We start from the raw sequence: 22,020 nt of genomic DNA on the forward strand, positions 1-22,020 counted from the left end.
CTATCTACCAAAGATTTGGCAAATTCCCTTAGACATAATTCTTTATCTCCTGCATAAGGGCCCATAGTGTGGACAAACATGCTCACATGTTCCACGGCACTTCCATTCCTCCCATCAAAAGGATGGAACTTTGGGGGTTCGTATCCCTTAGGATATGGTTTGCCAAGGAGTTCTGGAGGGAACGGGGGATCCCGAGAGAATTGCTTGGGGATCCCTGAGAGTTTTTCCCTTTCTTGCTCCAAGAGGGCATTGACGTCTGCCAGTGTCAAATACTGAGGGTTGGCTCTTCCTCCTACTGCTGACCCTCCTTCTGGCTGGGTCCCATCTTGGTGGCCAGTAGGGGGAATGTTGTCTCTGACTTCCTGTGTCCTGCCTTCTTGGAGAAGACGAACTTCTTGCTCCAAATCCTTTAACATTGCTGTCATCCTGGCCATTAGGTCTGGTTCCTGTCTTGCGTGTCTTTGTTCCGACACAACCTCCTGTTCCACCAAGGGTATCCCACCTCCTTGCCTGGAGACTTCCTCGTTTTCTCCTACAGGTTCAGAGGCCGTAGGTGGCACATTGGTTCCTTTGCTGTTTCTTTGTCTTGGAGGCATTCTCTGTGAAGGGATTGTTTCTTCCTTCTTCTTTGCCCAGTCCCCAGTGGAGTCGCCAAAATGTGAGAGTGCTTTTTCTCGGGATACTCAGGCCCAAGGATCCCTGACCTGAATGAAAAGAAAAGGATTTGGTGGACTGGGCCTTGACTCACCGCAGCTAAATGGCTGTTTAAGAATCAAGTGAATGCAGAGGATACTCCTGACAACACACAAAAATGACAAACAAGGATATCGAGGAATGCCAGAAAATTAACAACGCAAGTTCAGAAGGAAAGATTAAGCAGGATTAGCAAGACAATAAAAGAGAAGTGTTGTGGGGATCCTGGGAACAATATTTAATTAAAGCATTATCTATTCGATCACAGCAAGCGTACTAGGACGTGATACAAGGTCCAATCAAGCTCAAAAATTGCAGCCTTGAATGGCTATTTCAGCCTTCAAAACTTGCGAAGTTTGATTCTTGTTGGATCCGAGTATGTGCCATAGTTGCTTTTACAGGATATCGGGAAGCAGTATTTGTTTTCCCTTGGTATTTTTCTTTCTGCCTAAACTTTCTGATAATTTTCTAGAGAATCTCTTCTTTCTATTGTGTTTCTTTCCTTTTTTTCTCGCTCATTGATGGTGCCCGAGGATCCTTGCGCCTTATACTTTGCTGTGATGTTCTCTCTTTTTCTTTTTTGGTTGCTTTTCCTTTTCTGGGCTTCGGGATCCTTAGGGCCTTTTGTATAATCCCTTTGGACTTGGTCTTTTTTTCTTCTGGGCTTAACTCACTCTTTCTTGGGCTTAGCTTATCTTTTCTTGGGCTTATTTTATTGTGATTTTTTTAGGCCTCAACAACTGTCAAGAGTACAAGAAGTAGAAAAACAAGAACAAAAGTGAAGTTAGAGAGAGGAGAAAGAGAAAGAGCTGGGTGTTCTGGAGTGAAGTAGAAAAACAAAAACAATAGTGGAAAAAAAAGTGAAGATAGAGAGAGGAGTAGGTATACGTGTGTGGAGAAGAGAAAACAAGAGGGGGAAAAAAAGAAAAAAAGAAGAAGAAATGTATGGATGAAAAAGAAAAATAAGAGAAAAAGGAAAATAATTAAAATATAACAAATCAAATTTGAGAAATGCTACCACAATATTTTCACAATAAATTTTAAGTGATAGATTGTTATTAGTTAATATTGGTGAATAAAAAAATAATTTCAATAGTGGGTTTAAATTAAAACTAATAACAACTTATCACATATAATTTTTTTTAAAAGAATTGCAAAAATGTTGTAAACGTTACACTTTTCATTAAAATTAGATAATCTTACAACTCACTATATCGTTGTAACAAATGCTCAATGATATTTGTTATAAAAAAAAATACATTATTGGAAAATTTAAAAAATGTTGTAAACGTTACACTTCTCATTAAAATTAGATAATTTTACAACTCACTATATCGTTGTAACAAATGCTCAATGATATTTGTTATATATATAAAAAAAAACATTATTGGAAAATTTAAAAATATTACCGTTGGAAGATTAAAAAATATAGATGTTAAGAATTTAAAAAATATAACCATTATAAATGAAGGAATGAAGATTAAAAAAAGAAAAAATAAATAATGGAGAAATAATATTTAATGAGATAGAGAAAAGATAAAGAATCTGTTGGAAAGTATATTTGAAAAAATAAGTAAGTAAAAGGTAAAAATCATTATTTTTTCTTCAAACAATACGAAAATTTAGAGAGACTGCTGAAGATATTTTGAGAGAAATGCTCCAAGCACTCCTAAAGTGGATGGGTCCCACACATGGGTCCTACCCACTTTGAGCCTAGAGCAGTACCCTAGGACTACTAAGTTTTTGAGAAAATTCAACATGTTCCGGAAACATGCAATACCCTCTCTAAGTTTTTTCCTTTAAATGAGACTAGCTGTCGTTATTTTCCAAATTTGAAACTTTTTTTTTCAACGCAAGGATTTAATGGATTAGTTTTTCCAAATTGTATATCATACAGAATAGTTCTCAATCACAAAATAGATGTATGTTTTTTTTGTCATTTATAGTTCTATCAACCCCAGACCTATATCAATTGCAAAAACACAACATTCATTCAGCCTGCAAGACACCAGCCTGACAAGTTGCTAAATTTTTTGCTTGTGAATGTAGGAATGTGTTATTCATGTTTCAACAGAACACCACGGAAGTAACTGTTCAGATGTATTGGTAAAGAAAAGAACATAGCCTGATGCTATAATATTCGCTTCTTTTTTACTCAACAACAAATCATATGGCTTCCAATTTTGTACAATTGTGCCCAAAAGAAAAGGTCACCATGTAACAACAAAGAAACTAATTACATAAAATATATGTATTAAAAAAAAAAAAAAAAAAAAAAAAAAAAAAAACTCTTTCTCTAGCAGAGGAGCCGGGGAAATTTAGTTCGGTTAGTGACGATCAAAGACAGAGACTTGGGCCAAGCCCACTGAATAGGCTCAATGAGTAGGACCAAAACTTGTATACCTATTCAGATGGATGTCACGATTCAACAACAGTTGGACCAAAGTTCCAGCTCAAAGTTGAAAAAAAGAAAAAAAAAAAAAAGTCTTGGAGAAATTTCATAAATATCTTCACCTGTCAAATCCGCATTCAAATTTCAATGCATGGCATGTACATGGATTTAGATCGGTGCAATACCATTCACATTCACCATTCTTCCTACACAATTTTTTTTTTTACTATTTTTAATTTTTAGTTTTAACTTTTTTACTATTTTTTTTTTTTTAAATTAAGCGTTGGAATTGAAAGTTGCTTAGTTACTTTTTTTTTAACTCTCAATTTCAATCTTTGATAGGTATTGCATCAGTGATATTGTACATGATCTCAATCCACCTTCAAATTGAGATTATAAAACCATTAGAACATCCTTATTTCATGCGAAAAAGCCCACCAATTTCACCATTTGTTGCTTATAATAAACAGTAATACCACCCTCCATGATCGCAAGAAATATAGTTTGATCAATCCTATTACCATTACTATGCGTTTATTACCTGAAAACAACATTTTTAACTTAATCTTCACAGGATCAAAGATCTACCTCCATAGATTGGTCCCCGATTTAGATAGTAAGTTTGTTTTTTTGTTCATATATCCCAAAAGATGCCAAAACACCAAGCTTTAGTTCTTGCTAGAGGCCTGGTTGTGATTACTCCTTTCTAAATTTCCTCCACCAGCAAAATAAAATGTTGGATTATGAAATTTAAGAGGAGTGGAAAATTAGGTTGGCCAAAAACAAGTTCGGTGGAACATAAAAAAATTGAGATATTTTTTTGCTTTACGTGGAAAAAAAGAACCTGAGATGGGCAGTTCTTGGTCCAATATTTGTAGGTCCCATCCTAAATATCTTTCTCCAATTTGTGCTTAGTAAGGTGCATTATGTGGCCTAGTTTTTAGCCACTGAGCACCTAGAAGAAGCATCGGAACCCCAATCAACATGTGCTTGCCACGTGCGCAACCTTTCAAACCAAAGTTTATCACTTCTTGTCCTTTCCTTTCCATCGTGCTAGTACCGACTCTAGTCTCTCCCTCTTGGTTTAAATGGGAAATTATATGGTACTTTTTGGGTCACGATAGTCCTAGTCCATCACTTTTTTAATAATTTAATAAACCTTTTTTTAAAAGAATAATTTAATAAACCTGTATAATAAAAATGACAGAAATTTTATTTACAAATATTAATAAGTCAACAAGGAGTTAATCCAATACCTTTTTTGTGATGCATTTACCAAAGCACTCTTGAGCAACTTCAATTAATATCTTTCATTTTTTTTTTCTTCATGCATTGATAATTTTTCAATTAAAATTTAAATCTATGCGTTATCTCAATGAGGGTTTGAGTATATTAATAATATTTTTTCAATTAAGGAGTATTATAAATAGGACTAAATTTAGCTACAAAATAAGTTACAACTTTATTTAATATCTTTTTATTAAAGGTGAATTTTGACAAATCCACCATTGGATTACATTTTCTTTTTATAAACTCCATGTTTACAAAATTTATTGAAAATTAAAGATCAATAGTTATATCATCAATAAATTATTTATTGCAAGTTTTTGTAGTTTAAAACTATGCATAAAATATAAGTTTATACATCAAATAGTAGATAATATTCAATTAACACAAAATTTGATATGTATATTAAGAAAATAAAGAACATGTAATTGAAAATACTTTGTCCTTATAAATATATAACTAATTTTGTAACTAAATTTTGTCCTTATAAATAATATAATAAAAGAAAAAGAAATAGTTGACTATATATGAATGTTAAAAACTTAAAATACTACTAAAAATTATAATAATAATAAAATGAAAAACAAATAAAAGATGGTTCTGAGAGAAACAATGACTTTAGATGCATCAAATTCATCCGATAATAATAACCTCATACTTCCACTTGCTGAGTTGGCGAAACATCATTGGTTACGAATCGCCGAATACCAAAAACCCAAATGTACTCGATACCAACCCCAAACCCATATATGAATAATAAAATCCTCTGTAAATAGCCGCATTTCTAGTTCTTTTATTCGCACACACAGTTCAGACTTCAGAGACTCAACAGACACAAACCCAAAACCCCTTTCTTACAAAAATCTTATGGTATCCAAAAACCCGAACCCGACTGAGAGCTTTTACTTGGATCCGAACGGAATGGCTTTACCCGGACTCGGACCCTTCGCCACGACCACCGCCACTAATGCTACAACAACCACCACAACGGCGGCGTCGACTACGAGTTCGGCGGAGGATCTGAGTAAGAAGATCCGAAAACCCTACACTATGACCAAGTCCAGAGAGAGCTGGACCGAGCCAGAGCACGATAAGTTCCTCGAAGCTCTTCAACTGTAAGTTCTAGCTCGTTCTTGTTCTTCAATTCAATTCAATTCAAATGCCTTGTTTTTTTTTGTTTCGGAATCAGAGTTGATTACAGTGTGTAAAAGGAACGGAGTGGAAGGGAGATGGTGAATTAGTTGGTTGAGTTAGTGGTTTTAGGCGAGAAAGTGTTGGGAAGAAAATTGAGATTCGACATTTCGGAGTAGTTAGCTAGGGAATTCAGGGTTTCTAGCTCTTTATTTATTTATTTATCTTCAATGCCTTTTTGTTTCAAAATCGGAGTCAATTAGGAAAATAATGAATTGATTGGTTGAGTTAATGGTTTTTAGGTTATGTTTGGTTGCCGAGAAAGTGTTGGGAAGAAAATTGAGATTCGACATTTCGGAGTAGTTAGCTAGGGAAGTCAGGGTTTCTAGCTCTTTATTAATTAATTAATTTATTTATTTATCTTCAATGCCTTTTTGTTTCAAAATCGGAGTCAATTAGGGAAATGATGAATTGATTGGTTGAGTTAATGGTTTTTAGGTATGTTTGGTTGCTGAGAAAGTGTTGGGAAGAAAATTGAGATTTGACATTTCGGAGCGGTTAGTTAGGGAATTCAGGGTTTCTAGCTCTCTTTTTTTCTTCAATGCCTTTTTTGTTTTGAAATCGGAGTCAATTACAGTGTGTGTATGTGTGAGAGTTTATGAAGGAATGGAGTGGAAGGGAAATGATGAATTTATTGGTTGAGTTAATGGTTTTTAGGTAATGTTTGGTTGCCGAGAAAGTGTTGGGAAGAAAATTGAGATTCGAAATTACGGAGTGGTTAGCTAGGGAATTCAGGGTTTCTAGCTCTTTATTTTCTTCTTCAATGCCTTTTTGTTTCGAAATTGGAGTCAATTACTGTGTGTGTGCATATGTGTGAGAGTTTATGAAGGAATGGAGTGGAAGGGAAATGATGAATTGATCGGTTGAGTTAATGGTTTTTAGGTTATGTTTGATTGCCGAGAAAGTGATGGAAAAGAAAAATGAGATGCGAAATTTCAGACTGGCTAGTTAGGCTCTAGCTCATTCTTTTTCTTCAATGCCTTTTTGTTTCGAAATTGGAGTCAATTACAGCGTGTGTATGTGTGGGAGTTTGTAAAGGAACAGAGTGGAAGGGGAATGGTGAATTAATGATTTTTAGGTTGTGTTTGGTTGCCGAGAAAGTGTGGGAAAATAAAAATGAGATTCAAAATTTCAGAGTGGTCAGTTAGGGAATTCAGGGTTTCTAACTCATTCTTTTTCTTCAATGCCTGAAGTTTTTCATAATCTGAGTCAATTACAGTGTGTGTGTGAGCATTTATGAAGGAGTGGAATGGAAGGGAAATGATGAATTAATTGGGTGAGTATAAATGAAAGAAAAATGAGCTTTGAAATTTCGTTATGGTTAGTAATTCAGGGTTTTGAGTGTAAAAGAGCTGTAGGATGTGTGTTTGGTTGCCAAGAGAATGATTGGGATTTGTAAGGAATTCGGGGTTTTTGAGATGGCTTTGGTGGAAGAGAATTTTAATTTGTGTGCAGTTGACTGGTAACAAAATGAGTCAATGTTTTGCCCTGAAATTTGATATCTTTCTCTCTTTAATAATTCAATAGTTGGGGAGAGGGGATCTGAACCCTAGACACCTTTGTTGGAAACCCTAAGAGGTGCCAATTGAGCTACAAGGCACTTGGCATACATTTTTTATTTTTATTTTTTAATTTTGTTTTTTTAAGACATGGAACCTCAACAAGGCAAGGTCCTTTGGACCCACCTTGGGAAGTAAACCACAGATACTTGATTCCACTTGGCATTTGTATTTAGATTCATGAAAGCTAAATCTTTACCATGAAATGGATGCTCTTCATTTCAAAGTAAATAGAGAGGATCCTAATCATATGGCAGACAGAGTATTTATGTAACAAGTTTTTTGATAATTCGATAGTAAAAGAAGAAATATGAAAATGTAGTGCCATAGGCCTTGTAGCTCAACTCATACTTCTTTTTGTTTCAAACAGAGACGTACAGGGTTCAAATCCCCCATTTCCTATCAAATGATCAAAAAACAAACATGAAAATGTGGTGATTTCTTTAAGAAACATTCACTAAAATTTTATCTTTAGATGGCCTGTTTCAAGAATTAGAATGTACATTAACCCCATTTATATCTCTAAGCACAAGAAGACAATGTGAAACAAAAATAATACAATAGTCGTCACCGTTTCATCCCCAAAATCATTAAAAAGGAAAAAATATTTATCAAAAACTAGTTTTGAACCTTAATTTGAAACACCTGAAATATATTTGTAGTTTCAAAAAAATAAAAAACATAAAGATGATTTGTAGAGAAAAAAAGTGAGGGGAAGATATAGTTGGATTTCCAGAAGGAAAATAAGATGGATAAGATTGAATCGGTCTTAAGTGAAATGGCACTCTCTCTCTCAAATTAGTTATTGGTTTCAGGTTTTTGATAATTCTGCTAATCGTGGTAACTAGGTTGGTACTTGGTATTATTAAAGTAGAAATAATTTTATGATTCCCTATTAATCAGTGGCAAAATGATTTATAGTTGATGTGTGGAAAAGGCAAGTGATGAATTTGAGCTTTAGCATATTTGATTTGTGTAATTGGTTTAAGTTCTTTAATACTTCCATTGTAATGCACCGCAGTGAATAGGTTATAATGCTATATGACCCTTGTGAAAGATTTATTATGTTTCAAATTTGAGCATAGTTCAAGAATAATAATACTTTGGGTTCTTTCTTAAGTCAGTTGAGAGGAACTGGGTGTGCTTATAGTTTACTTGCCTAAGTTTTTGTTTTTATTTTTAATTGTTTGCTTTTATTCCTAATTTCTGAATTATTCCCTGATATTGTTATGTTCCTTCATTGTATTCAGCTTTGACCGTGACTGGAAAAAGATTGAAGCATTTGTTGGGTCTAAGACAGTTATACAGGTAATCTCAAATGCAGAATTCCCATTTTGTATGCAAATTGTTCATACCATTGTATTTACATGCTTTATGTATGTTATCTAGATCTGGATTATTCATTTACTCAGTAATCCAGGCTAATTTCTTTCTTTCTTTTCATTAATTTTTTTTAGTAATTATTATCATGTTTTTTGAGTCAAGAAGATGAAGGGGTAAGGAGGTCTTCACTTTTGCTCATGTGTAATTCTGAACCTCTCTTTTCTACTTCTGTTTGTCTATAATAACATCTCATTGTTGAAAATCATTTGTCAAGGGTAAAATTTTCTCCATCTGTTATTGATTTTCCATCCCGGTTCCCTCTCTCTCTCTCTCTCTCTCTCTCACACACACACACACACACACACTGACGCATGCACACTTTGTAGGGTCCACTGTCTCATAGGTTTTCCGTTTGTAAATATGATTGTATGATGCTTGTACACTTCCATTGAGCTGGCACTGGGAATAATAAATTAGAGTTGAATAATTGTTTTGGCCTGAATTATTTGCTTAGGAATTTGAAGCATGCTTAAGCTTCCTTCTCTTATTGCTGTCAATTTACATTATAGTGAATAATATATTATATGAAGTTCATGGAGAATTTATGATTTTCCTTTGGCTGGCGAAAGACAATGCAATTCCCAATTTCTTGTTTGACTTTAATAACTGCAGTTGTAATTTTATCTGTTAAGAAATATCATAAAAGTTGAATTGAATACATTTTTTATGTTTAGCTTTTTGAATGTTATTTCCTGTGATGTTCTTTAGGAATTCATTATAATGTGTCAAAAGTTGCTGAGGCAACAAATGCTTCTATGACTTACCTGATGCAGTTATTGTAAATTCTTTACATTTAATTCATTTATTAATGAATGCAAATACCCACACAAACGGCACCTTTTGCAGATACGGAGCCATGCACAGAAATACTTTCTGAAGGTTCAGAAGAGTGGGACAAGTGAACATTTACCTCCACCTCGGCCAAAAAGGAAAGCTGCTCATCCATACCCTCAGAAGGCTTCAAAAAATGGTCAGCACAGTTCATTTCTAGTATGATTATTGTTATAACACAAACTTAGTGCAATCCCTGACTCACGTATGCCATATTTGTCAGCTCCAGTACTCTCACAACTGTCGGGGTCTTTTCAAACATCATCTGGTTTGCTTGAATCTGGGTATGTCTTGAGTCCTGATTCCCCTTCAATGCTTAGGAGTCCTATTACTAGTGCTGGTGTGTCTCCCTGGACAAAGAACACTGTGCAGACAGTTAATGTATCACATGGGACACAAGGTTTGGTTCTTACAAATTTGGATTTCTCTAAAATCAACCTGATCTCTAGTCTATGAATGGATGATCATCAAATCTTTCACAAAATTTTCATTTAAGTGGTACGTGTTTCCATGTGATCTTTTACTTTACAGGGCCAGCCGTGGCAAATAACAGTTGCAGTAGCACTGAAAGCACTCCAAGAGCACAAGCCATTGCTGAATCAACCGATAAAGGGAATCATAATCATCCATTGAGAGGTGAGCACTTTAATTCCTTGTAGCTGTATTCTTTCTTTGTAGAAAAGTTCTGTTACCTAAGTGGTTTCAATAGTTTAACTGTGGTTTTGATTTTCTTCATCTTGGAGGTGAAATAAGTTCATGGAAAATTATGGAAGTGTGTTTCTTATATATAAAAAGCGTCGATGCCCGCTACAGTGCTTTGGTACTGTGCACTCAGCGTGTTTATACTGTGCAAGCACTGTAGTGGTAACAATGCTTTAGTGAGGCACTTTGCTCTTTTTTTTTTTTTTTTTTTTTTTTTACGGTTTCAAACAGTAGCTACAGTTCCAGGCGGCACTGTAGCTACAGTAGTTACAGTTTTTTTTTTTCTTCCGTTTGTACCTTTTTTTTTTTCCTTTTTTATATATATTGTTTTATTACACAACAAATTTCACAATATTTTTACAATTATTGAGGTGTCAATTTCTTATAAGTTAAAATAAAATAATAAAATATGAAACTGTGACCAATCACTACTGAAAATAAATGTTTTTTGAAAACGTTGTGATACTTGTTAGGTAAATGTGTAAAAGCTACCGTACTTTTGGTTTGTTCAAGTGGCACTGTAGCTACAAAGTTTTTTTTTTTTTTTTTTTCCTTCAGTCTTCCGTTTGTACTTTTTTTTTCTTTTAAATATTTATAAGAACTCGCATATATATTGTTATACTGACACAACAAATTTCACAATATTTTTACAATTATTGAGGTGTTAATTTCTTGTAAGTCAAAATAAAATAATAAAATATGAAACTATGACCAACTACAACTGAAAATAAATGTTTTGTGAAAATGTTGTGACACTTGTTAGGTGAATATGTAAAAACTACAGTACTTTTGGTTTGTTCAATATATATTGTTTATCGCTTTTTTTATTTTTTTCCAGTCATCGATTTGTGCTCTTTAAAGCAGCTATGCCGCTACAGTACTTTGGTACTGTACAGCTAACGTATTTCACTGTGCAGCACTGTAGCTGCAAAATGTTATGACACTTGTTAGTATAGTATTTTTGCACTGTGGCTACAATACCAAGCGGCATTGTAGCTACAGAGCCTAATTTTTTTTAGTAATTTGTTTTTTTTTCCTTTTAAATATTTATGTAAGCTGGTATATATATTGTTATATTGACACAACAAATTTTACAATATTTTCATAATTATTGACGTGTCAATTTCTTACAAATCGAAATAAAATAATAAAATATGAGACTGTGATCAACCACAACTAAAAATAAATGTTTATAATAAAAGTGCGAATGCGCACACAGTATCTTGGCACTGTACATCCAGTGTTTTTGCACTGTGCAGCACTGTAGCTACAACAGTGCTTTGGTTTAGTTAGTCATTTTTTTTTTCAGTAATCAGTTTGTGTTTTTTTTTTTTTTTTTTTTTCTTTTAAATATTGATGTAAGCTGACATTTATATTGTTATACTGACACAACAAATTTCACAATATTTTCACAATTATTGACGTGTCAATTTCTTACAAGTCGAAATAAAATAATAAAATATAAGGCTGTAGCCAACCACAACTGAAAATAAATATTTTAAAAAAATGTTACAATACTTATTGTTATCACAATATTTTCACAATTGTTGAAATCTCAATTTCTTATATATAAAAAAAAAAAAAAAATGCTAAATCCACAACATTTTAACATTAATTTCATAACAAATCATAGGTAAGCTATTATTGATGGATAGCACTGGAGCTACAGTGCTTTTGGTTTAATCGACTAGCACTGTAGCTACAATATCTAAAGTTTTCAGTGACCAATCACAATTGAAAATAAATGTTTTGAGAATAACAATAACAATGTTATCAGTTTAAAACTAATAATAACTTGTCATTTAGAATTTGTTCTAAAAATGTTATGAATGTAGCATTTCTCTCAAATAAAATAAAAATATATATATTCAAATCCTAAAAATGAAGATATTGTGAAAATATTATGATATTTTGTTTTATTCTTAAATTTCTTTTTTAATATAATCAAATTAGGTGAGCCAAAATTCACGATTTCACACACAAAATTTATATTAATTTTCTCACTACTGGGGCAGCACATGCAGCCAACATTAGTATATTATAAGATCAGCTAGAGAGTGTGATCATGGGTTCAAAACCTGTTGCATGCTGCCTAATTTACCTTCAGAAAGGGGTGAAAAACATTTTTATGAATGCTGGAAATTCTAAATTCCCAAAATGCGAACGTGGCTATTTTCCTGATTATCTATACTGAACGCTTCAATGTGTTTGCAAAAATGACATCAGTGTGTATGTTTTGGGCTTACCAACCACTGGTAGGTCTGTCTGCCTATATCCTACAAATCAAAATGAAGTTAAATTCCATACTTGCTGGACAATGTTTATAGTATCATCACTTGTCTAGAATCAAAATATTAATCATATCTATTTTATAAATAAATAAAGAAATAAAAACTGTAGCTTGCAGCACTTCATTCTTTCTATATATTTAAGTTGAAGAACCAGTTGTCATTGTGCTGAATACTGGATTTATTTGAAATATAGTGCTAAAAGTTTCGTGTATGGCCAACTATGAAACTTAGACTTGTTTTCTTTAAGTTGAATGTTGTATCCACAACCACTGGTCTTATTCTCTTTGTATGTATATAAGTATGGGGTTACTTTAGGTGTGTGCCTGTCATTTTCTAGTTTGTCATTTAATGACAATGATTACTTATAAAAATGATGGGCTTAGTGTATAAAAGGCAGGTTATTATGTAAACATACTCTAATGCCCTTTTGTTTGATGCAGTTCTGCCTGATTTTTCTCGAGTATACCGCTTCATTGGCAGTGTCTTTGACCCAAATGCTTCTGGTCATCTGCAGAATCTAAAAAAGATGGACCCTATAGATGTTGAAACGGTATGTAAACATATATCATGTTGATCAATAGTTACATACAATGTCATTTCTTGGTTATGAAAGATGCTGCTTAATTTACTTCTGGCACTTCTATTGTAAGTGTGTGCGTGTTGCAATTTAACTGCACTGAGTGTGCTTTGCTTTGAGATCAAGAAATGCTCCCTTGACCTATGTGCGCTTTTAACAACACTGCTAAATCATATAATTCTATAAATAAAGTTATGCTTTGAAAATGACATGTATAATTATTTATTCATATCCTTGGTTCTTCTCCAGGTGCTACTGTTAATGAGAAACCTCTCCATTAATCTGTCCAGCCCTGATTTTGAGGAACATGTAAGTGCCCAATTCACTGAGCTCTTAGTTTTATAGTTGGAAATATTTGAGCAATCTGCATGATGTACCAACACTGGTAAAATACCCTTTGTGATATGACTTGAGCAGGGGTCTTAGTCCCACTTTGGCTAGCAGCACAAAGTTTAATTCTAGTTGTGTATGAAACTGTAACATTTGAGGCTAGCGGCTTGCTTATGATCAATTATTCTTTGGGTTTGTCAATTTGCTGGTTTATGCTTTGGAGTTTGATACATAAGTTAATGATTTTTTTTTTTTTTAAGGTTTTTGCATTAATGAGTTAAAAACTGACAAATCATGGTATAATAGAAGTCATCTGACTCTGTATTCAGCTAGCTTGCATGAGAGTAAACCTTTCTTTGAAATTTTAGACTTTGCTACATTAATTATATTGCGTGATATGTATAATGGTCCAGTAAAATGACTTCAGTATCTCCCGCAAAACAATTGCATTCCGATTTATTGTGCTGGAATAACAAAATTATAGACAAAAGAATGTAAGGATAGATTAGAATACCTGATTACAATTTGCAGGCTTATTAAACAAATTCGATTCTAATTTTTAGGTTCTATGACATAAGGACAGATAGGAAAAACTTTTACTATCACTTATGCATTTAGCAAATATTGGATTTTAGATTGTGGGTGGTTTATGAAATGATTTAGTTTGTATATAGTTTAGAGTTCAAGGAAAGGTACTTATTAAAAAAAAAAGGGTTTAAAGTAAAAAAATGTGCCAAAGTCGAAGAACACCGATTCCTGGACTTTTCTAACGATTATCTTTTGTTGTTATGCAGAGAAGGTTGCTTTCATCCTACGAGATTGATACAGACACAACTAATTATGGTAATGCAGAAAAAGCCTTGTACAAAGATCAACCCGAGACTGTTGCTTAGCTTGGCTAAAAAAAATGAGATAAAGAGTTTTGTTCTTACCTTGTTGGCTGTGCTTACGTTTCATTAGTTTTGGCACAACCAATATCGAAATTGCCAGGGGAAAGGGCAACAACCAGACAAGCTCCCAAGTTCATAACTTTCAATAACAGTCCTACTGCACTGGTGTGTGACTAGTTATGTCTATGGTGAGGCCATTGGCCATTGGCTACATCGTTTAATAATATTATTTACTATTATCGTGTCATGTATATATATCTATAAAGGAGAAAAAAAAAAGGTATACATAGTGCGGGAATGTATAGGTATCGATCTTGTTTTCTGAAGGTTATTTCTGTACAGTTTTGTTTATTGTTGTAGTCAAAGTTTTGACTTGATTAATGCACCGATACCGTGCTATATCTTAGTGTATGCCAGTGTAATCCGCTTTTTGAATGGTAGTTATTCTTAATTTGCCTTGTTTAAAATCCTGATTGTTTATTACCGTTGCAATGGATATATGTCTTATGGACACCACACCAGAAAGTCTGCATACTGCATTCATGCTTGGCTTGATATTCATCTTGTCATCAGCATTTCAACGTTAAACCGGACATAGCCATATTAAACAGGTCGAATTGGAATTGATCAGATTCAACACAAAACCATCTCTATTGTAGCTAATTAATCTGAAAATTATAACTAAGAATGTGTGAGAGGTCTCCTTATGTACCAGAAGTCAACAAATGAAATATCATATATAACCAAAATGCTAAAATTAAAAGATGAAAATATCAGTCGTTCCTCAAACTATTGAACTATATTCCTTTCTTCCTTGTATAGCCCCCAGCTTTTTACGACATGCTAATTACAAAAGTTAGCCTTTTGGCACTAGACGTCTATTACTACTACCTACATCACTAATAAACCCTACCGATTGCATATCCACAAAGTAGTTGAGAACCATGGAGACAATGCGAAAAGCACTGTGAGTATGGTCTATTGTCCATACCAAGATCCCAAGTTAACCTGTGTGCCAAAGGTCCCTGGACCAGGGCCACTTCCAGTAAACAATTGCATCTGTCTTGCCCTCAGTTCCTCCTCAAGAAGAGCATCACACCTCCTGTGATTATTATCTCTACCAAGACGAGGATCTAAATACACAACGGAGAAACAAAAACAGTTCAGAGAACTCATTATTATTTTAATTTTTAATTCTGAATGACTTAACCTGAACATGTATAAGTAAGATACCTATGTGGTAATGATTTGGCATTCCAAGGCCTCCAAAGTTTTGTTGCTGATAGGTTGGACAAAGATCTGGCATTGGGTTCAGGTCCTGACCATAAAAAGCTATTTGATTGATGGGAAAATGAGGTGTTACTCCTGTTGGAAGTCCATTTAATAGGTGAGGAGGAAGTTTGCCTGGGATGGACTGCTGCAACAGCAAATGATTAACAGGTCTTGGCTCACCATAAGGGTGCTGGAAAAGAAATGGAAGCATAGTTGTAGAGCCAAAATGGTGGGGTGGATGATTGCAAGGATAGGACGACTTCTTGGAATTCCTCCTAGAATTTAGATGAGTTTGAGCAACTGGAGAATGGAAAGATGGCCTTCCCCTATAAGGCGGATTGTGAAGAAACTGTGAGTAGGACTGTTGTGCATGCAAAGTGTGCTTAGAGGTCTCCAAGCCCGTTAAACCATTAGATTTGCAGTGGACATTCGGACCATCCAAATGCAGTTGAGAAGAATTTCCCTCACCGAGGGTGACATTTATATCAGATAGCTTCTCAGCATTATGAACTGGGGAACTTGAGCCAAACAAATCAGCTTTGTCTAAATTATCAGACAAAAACCTGAAGTCATCAACTGTAATCAGACTGTCCTCATCAGGCAATAACCAGGAGTAGTCAAAGGTCATCAAACTCTCTTCATCAGGCAAAGAAATTTCAATGGTTGAATCAGATTTTTCATTGAAGTCAATGATAGAATTAGGTTTCAACCCCTGTTTAGGTTGGACTTTTGATCCAGTTTCAGCCAGAATATCATCAGAGACCAGTGCGCCTTCTTCAACCATTCGATGAGCAAATTCAGAAGAACATATTACGGGGCTTTTGATTTGATCAGATCCGACATTAAAGTGCTGGTAAATAAATAAATAAAAAATGGTCAACGTCAGACTATTTATATAGATCATCCTTCAAAAACTTTAAAATGGTCAATGCTAGAAATTTATTTTTCAGGAAAAGAAATAATGTTAAAGCTGGAAACATTGCGCACGTTTAAGAAGGCTGTATTCTAAGATGACTAACAACTTCAATGATCACCTCTTCTCCTCTTGGAGCTAAGGGGGAGGGGGTATAAAAGCAATGTAGACAAATATGACAAGAAGATAATGCTCTTTTTTTATGCAAGAAGTATTGAAATATGTATCATGTTTATTTGTAATGTTTCTATTCTCATTTTTATGCTTTTACCTCTCTAATATAATGTTTTCATGTCAAATATTAAAAATATTAGCCCCTAGAATTATGCCTTTTTGAGTTGAGTTGCCAACCCAATTTAGAATTATGCCTCTACCTTTCCCCTTTATATTTGAACCATGACCATAAGAATTAACACCCAAGTTCTAGAGCACTACCTACGTGAGCAATAATTCACAGATCAGAAATATTTACTTTACTTAACACATTCACATGAGTTAGGATTCAAAATCAAATATCCAGGTAGAGATGGCATGGAATAATTTATTGAATTAACATTACCTCGAAAAAATTGGAGAATTCATTGTTGTTTTTTGTGGAAGCACTGCTGGAAAGATTTTCAAGGATTGGCGTTGACTGATCCTGACAAGGAATACCCAAAGAATTGTCTCTGGCATCATCTTCAGCATTGAGTTCTATGAACTCATTCCCTTTGCTTTGATTGAAACGACAACTGGTGTGTTTAGTCTCATGCAACTGATTGCTGGGACCACTATGCTTCTCTGATTGTCTTTCCTCTGGACTATCACAAGCCATGTTGGCTACAGGGTTACTTTTGCCACATGTAATGCCCTCCTCAACCTTGTCACCAACCTGCATACGCAACAGACTTATATAAAGTGCAGATAGGAAAGAATCAACATATCTATGAAATTTGGGGTGTCATTGAAAATACTAGCAGTAATTTTGAGGAAAAGAAAATAGATTTAGAGCAAAATTGTGAAGATCAGTTGACTTTGGGGTGTCGTTGCAAAGCTGGGGGTGATTTTAAGGAAAATATGCTAAAAATAGAGTATCATTGTTACAAATCATTTGTGACTTTATGGTGCTAAAATATAATTTCCTCCCAATATTATAAGTTGGAATTTTATACTACCAATCAGTTAACAAAAATTTAATCAGTGATAGGAATGAATTTATAGTGTAGGCAAACTATAAGATGTATTGTACCCACAATCAAGCTCTACTCAAGTACAAGTGTTTGTGAGAAAAACAAAAAACTCATCAAAGACGGGAAACAAAAGGACAAGTACTCTCTTAAGTGAACTGAGAAACATAGACATAAATAAAAATTAGAGGTAATGTTCAAGTGAAATGCCTTTGTGTGGACTCAACTGTCAGATACAAGGATTGAGAAGTAAAGAAAAGAGATGCAAATACAGTAATTCTCTATGCATTAATTTCAACAAGCATGTCAACTACTCACCTCTGCTACAGAAGAATCAGTTAAAGATTTTCTTCCAAGGCTCTCCTCAATGAATCTGCTTGTAAAACCTGGAGGTGAGGTTGGTATGAATGCACAAGATTCTATGGAAGAACTATTGACAGAATCGTTGTTTGAAGATGCAGATGCCACATATTGCTCTGATTCATTGCATTTGTCCACCAGCCTCATTTCACGTATGGAATTCTGCAGCAGTGCTACCATACCTAAATTTTCTTCATGCTTGTTTGAGATTTTATTTTGCTTTTCTTGAATTCCTCTTTGCTGTTCATTCCTCATCAACTCAAAAGATGCTGAGTAGGGGGAATAATAATGCTAGGATTAGGAGACTTGCTAATTAAAAAACTTTGGTCTGCCAAACTATTAAAGCAAGAAAGCACTACCAACACAACCAATATAAGGCCAACTAATTCTACCTCTCCTCCTTCTTTCCTCCTCTGCCATCTCCTGACCTGAACACTTAGAAGAACTAAATGTTTTGTCATTATATGAGTCAATACTGTGTCTTCCTGAATGACGTACTGCCTGAAAAAACAGCCAGATTATATTATTAAAAAAGAAAAATTTATCTTAGGACCAATAATGAGTAATGAGAATTACTAGATTATTGCTCAGATTCATAGACTTCATATGAAGATGTTGAGTGTTCAACACTTCAACTACATTGGTACCAACTGAAGATGTGAAGTATTAAACAGACCTGATATGGGCGTGGAGGTCTATACGGTTGATTACTCTTATGGAGCAGATGATAACCTTTGTCTCTAAATCCTAGTGTAGAAACCCCAACTAGACATTCAGATACTCTTGGAGAAGCACAATGTCCCAGAATTCCTTCATGTACAGGATATTTCCATGAAGATTGAGATAGGTTGTCATAATACGTTTCCCAATCTGCATTACAAAATGAATGATTTAACAAGCCACAGAATCCTTCTTGACTTAACACTGCAGTTTGGTAGAAACCTAAATCACGTAGTAAATCTGAACAACTTAATTACAATTGATATTTTTTTTCCAGTTACAGAATTATGCTCATGATTAAGTATGGAGATTATCATATCTTGCTTCTAGAAGAAAAATAACAAGTTTATACTTCCCAAAACAAAATGAGGAGCTTTACTCATTCTTACCACTCATGCCAAAATTGGAAATGACAACCCTCCATTTCAACAAAGTAACAAGTGAATTATGACATAGGCTGTGCGGCCTGCACAGTTTTCATCCCAAATTCTTATGTCAAGGCAGCACAATAGGGCTGACTAAGCCTAGATCCCTAAACTAAGATCCCAATGCCATATGCTAACGATTAATATAAGCAATTCAATTAAGCAACACTACAACTACTTGGAATCATCTTAAAAATCCTTTCTTGCCTCTTGCTTTAACTATTTATACTTTTAGCACTCTCTCCTTACCAATGCAGACTTGGATCTCTCCTGCACATGACAAAACCAATTTTATTGCTAAATTGATAACTATCCATTATTGTTGCTACTTTTACTTGTCACCATTGTAATCTCACTAGCGTTTTCAACTTAATCTGTAATTCGTATCCAATTATTATAAGAATCCCATTAAATTTCAAACACAAACAGGTTCAAGTAGAAGTTATTTCACTCTAGTCTAGATATCCCTAACATATTTTTAAAAGGAATGTTCAAATGCAATAAACTCAAAAATAACTTGGAGAATCAAATTTATTCAGAGTCATATATCAATTGAAGATACCTCTTAAATTTCAAAAGATACATAAATAAATGATAAAAAGTTGAACTGAACAAATTGAATTTGCAGGTCAAATATAATATAAGTGAATCCTAAACTATGCACATACCTGTGTTATGCCTAGACTGAGATGACCAAATGGATGCATCATCAAATTCACTGTTTTGCCAACAATCCTCACATTAAACACAATCCAATCAACAGTGCACTAGTAATAAACATAACCATTAAGACATACAAAAAATTAAACATACTCACAAGGTATTGAGTTTCTTACCATAAAATCGATGGGTCGAACCCACACGGTAACTTCTTGCATGCATCCAAATCAGCTAAAGAAATCAGAAAATCTCTTGTATATGACACTTTTGACTGTCTGAATAATCAAAACAAACCTCAATCACTATCTAAACTAAATAGAAATAATTGCACACATTGCTTGTTAAGAGAATTTTGAGTCTTAAATTAAATAGCCTATCGTTCTAAATTTATGGATTCATACATAGCTGAGAAAAATGGAAAACTCAAACATTTTATTTCCTCCTCTTTTCCTTCATTTTCTCGGTAACCAAACAGTACACTACCCAAAAAAAAAAAACAAAAAGTCATGGATTATATTAAAATATATTTAGCACATTACATTGTAATAATATTTTATATTACATAAAATCGAACATGGATTATACTATATTGTAATATATTATAGTATTTTACATTAAAGCGAATATGTAACAATACAATAAAATATTACTTGTGAAGCTCTTTGACAGTCCCATCCAACTGACACTGTGCCATGGAACTTCGATTTTCACTTCCTGAGCTCATTTTCTCAGGAAAATTTCCAATTTCTGAATCAAAATGATTTTCCTTAACAAAAATCTTAAATCTCCGATTCTCAAAAAACCTCAGTTCTCTAACTAAAATATACTACGTATTCTCAGTGTGTATATCCAAAAAATAAAAAAACGCTTAAGATCAAGACCTTTGCACTGGAATTTACAGAGTCTCTATAGCTATATATAATAGTCAGAGTTGGTCTGTACTGTATCTACAAGAAAAGGCACAATGAGGACCAAAACTCTTATCACCTATATAACTACTGAAGCGGACTCTTTAACGTTTTTCTATGAAGATTTTCTCGGGAAAGTTGGCTAGAAAAAATGTGTCTAGGGCTCTGGATTTTGTTTGGAAGTATAGAAAGTGCAAGAGATTTTTTTTTTTCTTTTCTTCTTTTTGTCTGTAGAGAAAAAGGTGGTGAAATGAAATGAGGACTACGCAGGACTTAATGATTGTTTTGTAGTAAGGGAAAATGCTAGAGTCACCCACTATTTTACAAATGCTAACATGATTATTGGCGAGTAAAATGTGATGTTAACGATGGACCAACCAATAAAAATTCACTACATCGATTATTTGTAAAATTTTTATAAAATAGTCTGTAACTGTAGTATTTCTCAGTATAAACAGCTACACAATTCTGCATTATCAAATACATGCATGAAATAAGTGTGAAGGATAATGTGGTCCTAAAATATTTGTTAGGGAAATTTTATAAATAGTCCCTACACTTTAAATTGTGTGTAAATTTGGTCTCCAAGATTTCAAATATGTTAATCTAGCCTTTAACATTTTGATATTGTATCAAAATTATTATTATTATTATGTAGTTGATGAAAAATACTTATATGACTAACGATAATGTTAAAATAATCACATACGTTAAAACATGTCCTCAAATTAAGAATAAAATAAAATAAAATATATGGATTTAGCTTATTTGATCTTCATTACAAACTAAACTCTTTGTATACAATATTTGGATTTAGAAGTAGTAAAATTTTTGTGTCACATTTTTTTTAATCTTTCATTCTTCCCCCACACACACCCCCCCCCCCCCCCCCCCCCCCAAAAAAAAAAAAAAAAAAAAATCGTATCCCCAAAACCAGCCCCCAGCCACTGCCCTCCATTTCAATCCAGTTAGCTAATTTTGAAAGAGGTTATTAGCTGGTGTTGTTATTAAGAGTTAAAATCAGTTTAAAATTAAATCCTGTTTGGTTCCCAAGAAAGCAAAGGAAAAGAAAAGTTAAGGAAAAAAAGGAAAATTCTCAATATTTAGTTAATGATAATGAAGCTCAAAATAATCTAAATAATTTTTTTTTTAATTTCAAAATAAATGGCACGTGGCAGCTTATGTGGTATAAAATATTATATTTTAATATCCATTAGTCACGTTAGAATTTTTCATTAATCACTTAATGACATAGACCATTTTAACATAATACCAAAAAATTATAGATTAATATGACATATTTAAAATGTTTGGGACTAAATTGACACACCATAAACATTAGAGACCAAATACATAATTTACCTATACTTGTTATATAGAGCATTACTTTTTATCCGCCAATCACAATCAAGTTGTGAAAAATAATGTCATCCTAAAATGATTGCAACTTGTTTGACAAGCAAAGCAAGT

The 22,020-nt window shown here is 33.7% G+C and overlaps 2 protein-coding genes across 2 annotated transcripts; one reads left to right on the forward strand and one right to left on the reverse strand.

The window, feature by feature from the left end:
• Positions 1-5,153: 5,153 nt before the first annotated feature.
• On the forward strand, positions 5,154-14,593 carry LOC126699060 (protein REVEILLE 6). The gene is made up of 8 exons (XM_050396616.1): positions 5,154-5,487; positions 8,373-8,430; positions 9,352-9,475; positions 9,560-9,736; positions 9,868-9,972; positions 12,770-12,879; positions 13,156-13,215; positions 14,031-14,593. Exons 1-8 carry the CDS (start codon positions 5,240-5,242, stop codon positions 14,127-14,129), a joined length of 981 nt encoding a protein of 326 aa, XP_050252573.1. The 5' UTR covers positions 5,154-5,239; the 3' UTR covers positions 14,130-14,593.
• A 317-nt stretch (positions 14,594-14,910) lies between these two features.
• LOC126699356 (uncharacterized) lies at positions 14,911-17,171 on the reverse strand. The gene is made up of 3 exons (XM_050397109.1): positions 16,871-17,171; positions 15,360-16,248; positions 14,911-15,259 (listed from the first exon to the last, which is right to left on the reverse strand). Exons 1-3 carry the CDS (start codon positions 17,123-17,125, stop codon positions 15,105-15,107), a joined length of 1,299 nt encoding a protein of 432 aa, XP_050253066.1. The 5' UTR covers positions 17,126-17,171; the 3' UTR covers positions 14,911-15,104.
• Positions 17,172-22,020: the final 4,849 nt, after the last annotated feature.

This window comes from Quercus robur, chromosome 9 (genome assembly GCF_932294415.1).
Source record: "Quercus robur chromosome 9, dhQueRobu3.1, whole genome shotgun sequence".
Classification (NCBI taxonomy): Eukaryota; Viridiplantae; Streptophyta; class Magnoliopsida; order Fagales; family Fagaceae; genus Quercus; species Quercus robur.

Excerpts from the sequence above, each read along its gene's own strand:
- LOC126699060 (XM_050396616.1), top strand. The coding sequence starts at position 5,240 with ATGGTATCCAAAAACCCGAACCCGACTGAGAGCTTTTACTTGGATCCG. Across the intron at positions 9,476-9,559 it reads TCAGAAGGCTTCAAAAAATG|CTCCAGTACTCTCACAACTG; the intron begins GTCAGCACAGTT and ends CATATTTGTCAG. Across the intron at positions 9,973-12,769 it reads TCATAATCATCCATTGAGAG|TTCTGCCTGATTTTTCTCGA; the intron begins GTGAGCACTTTA and ends TGTTTGATGCAG.
- LOC126699356 (XM_050397109.1), bottom strand. The coding sequence starts at position 17,125 with ATGGCTTGTGATAGTCCAGAGGAAAGACAATCAGAGAAGCATAGTGGT. Across the intron at positions 16,249-16,870 it reads AATTCTCCAATTTTTTCGAG|CACTTTAATGTCGGATCTGA; the intron begins GTAATGTTAATT and ends TTTATTTACCAG. Across the intron at positions 15,260-15,359 it reads GCCAAATCATTACCACATAG|ATCCTCGTCTTGGTAGAGAT; the intron begins GTATCTTACTTA and ends TTGTGTATTTAG.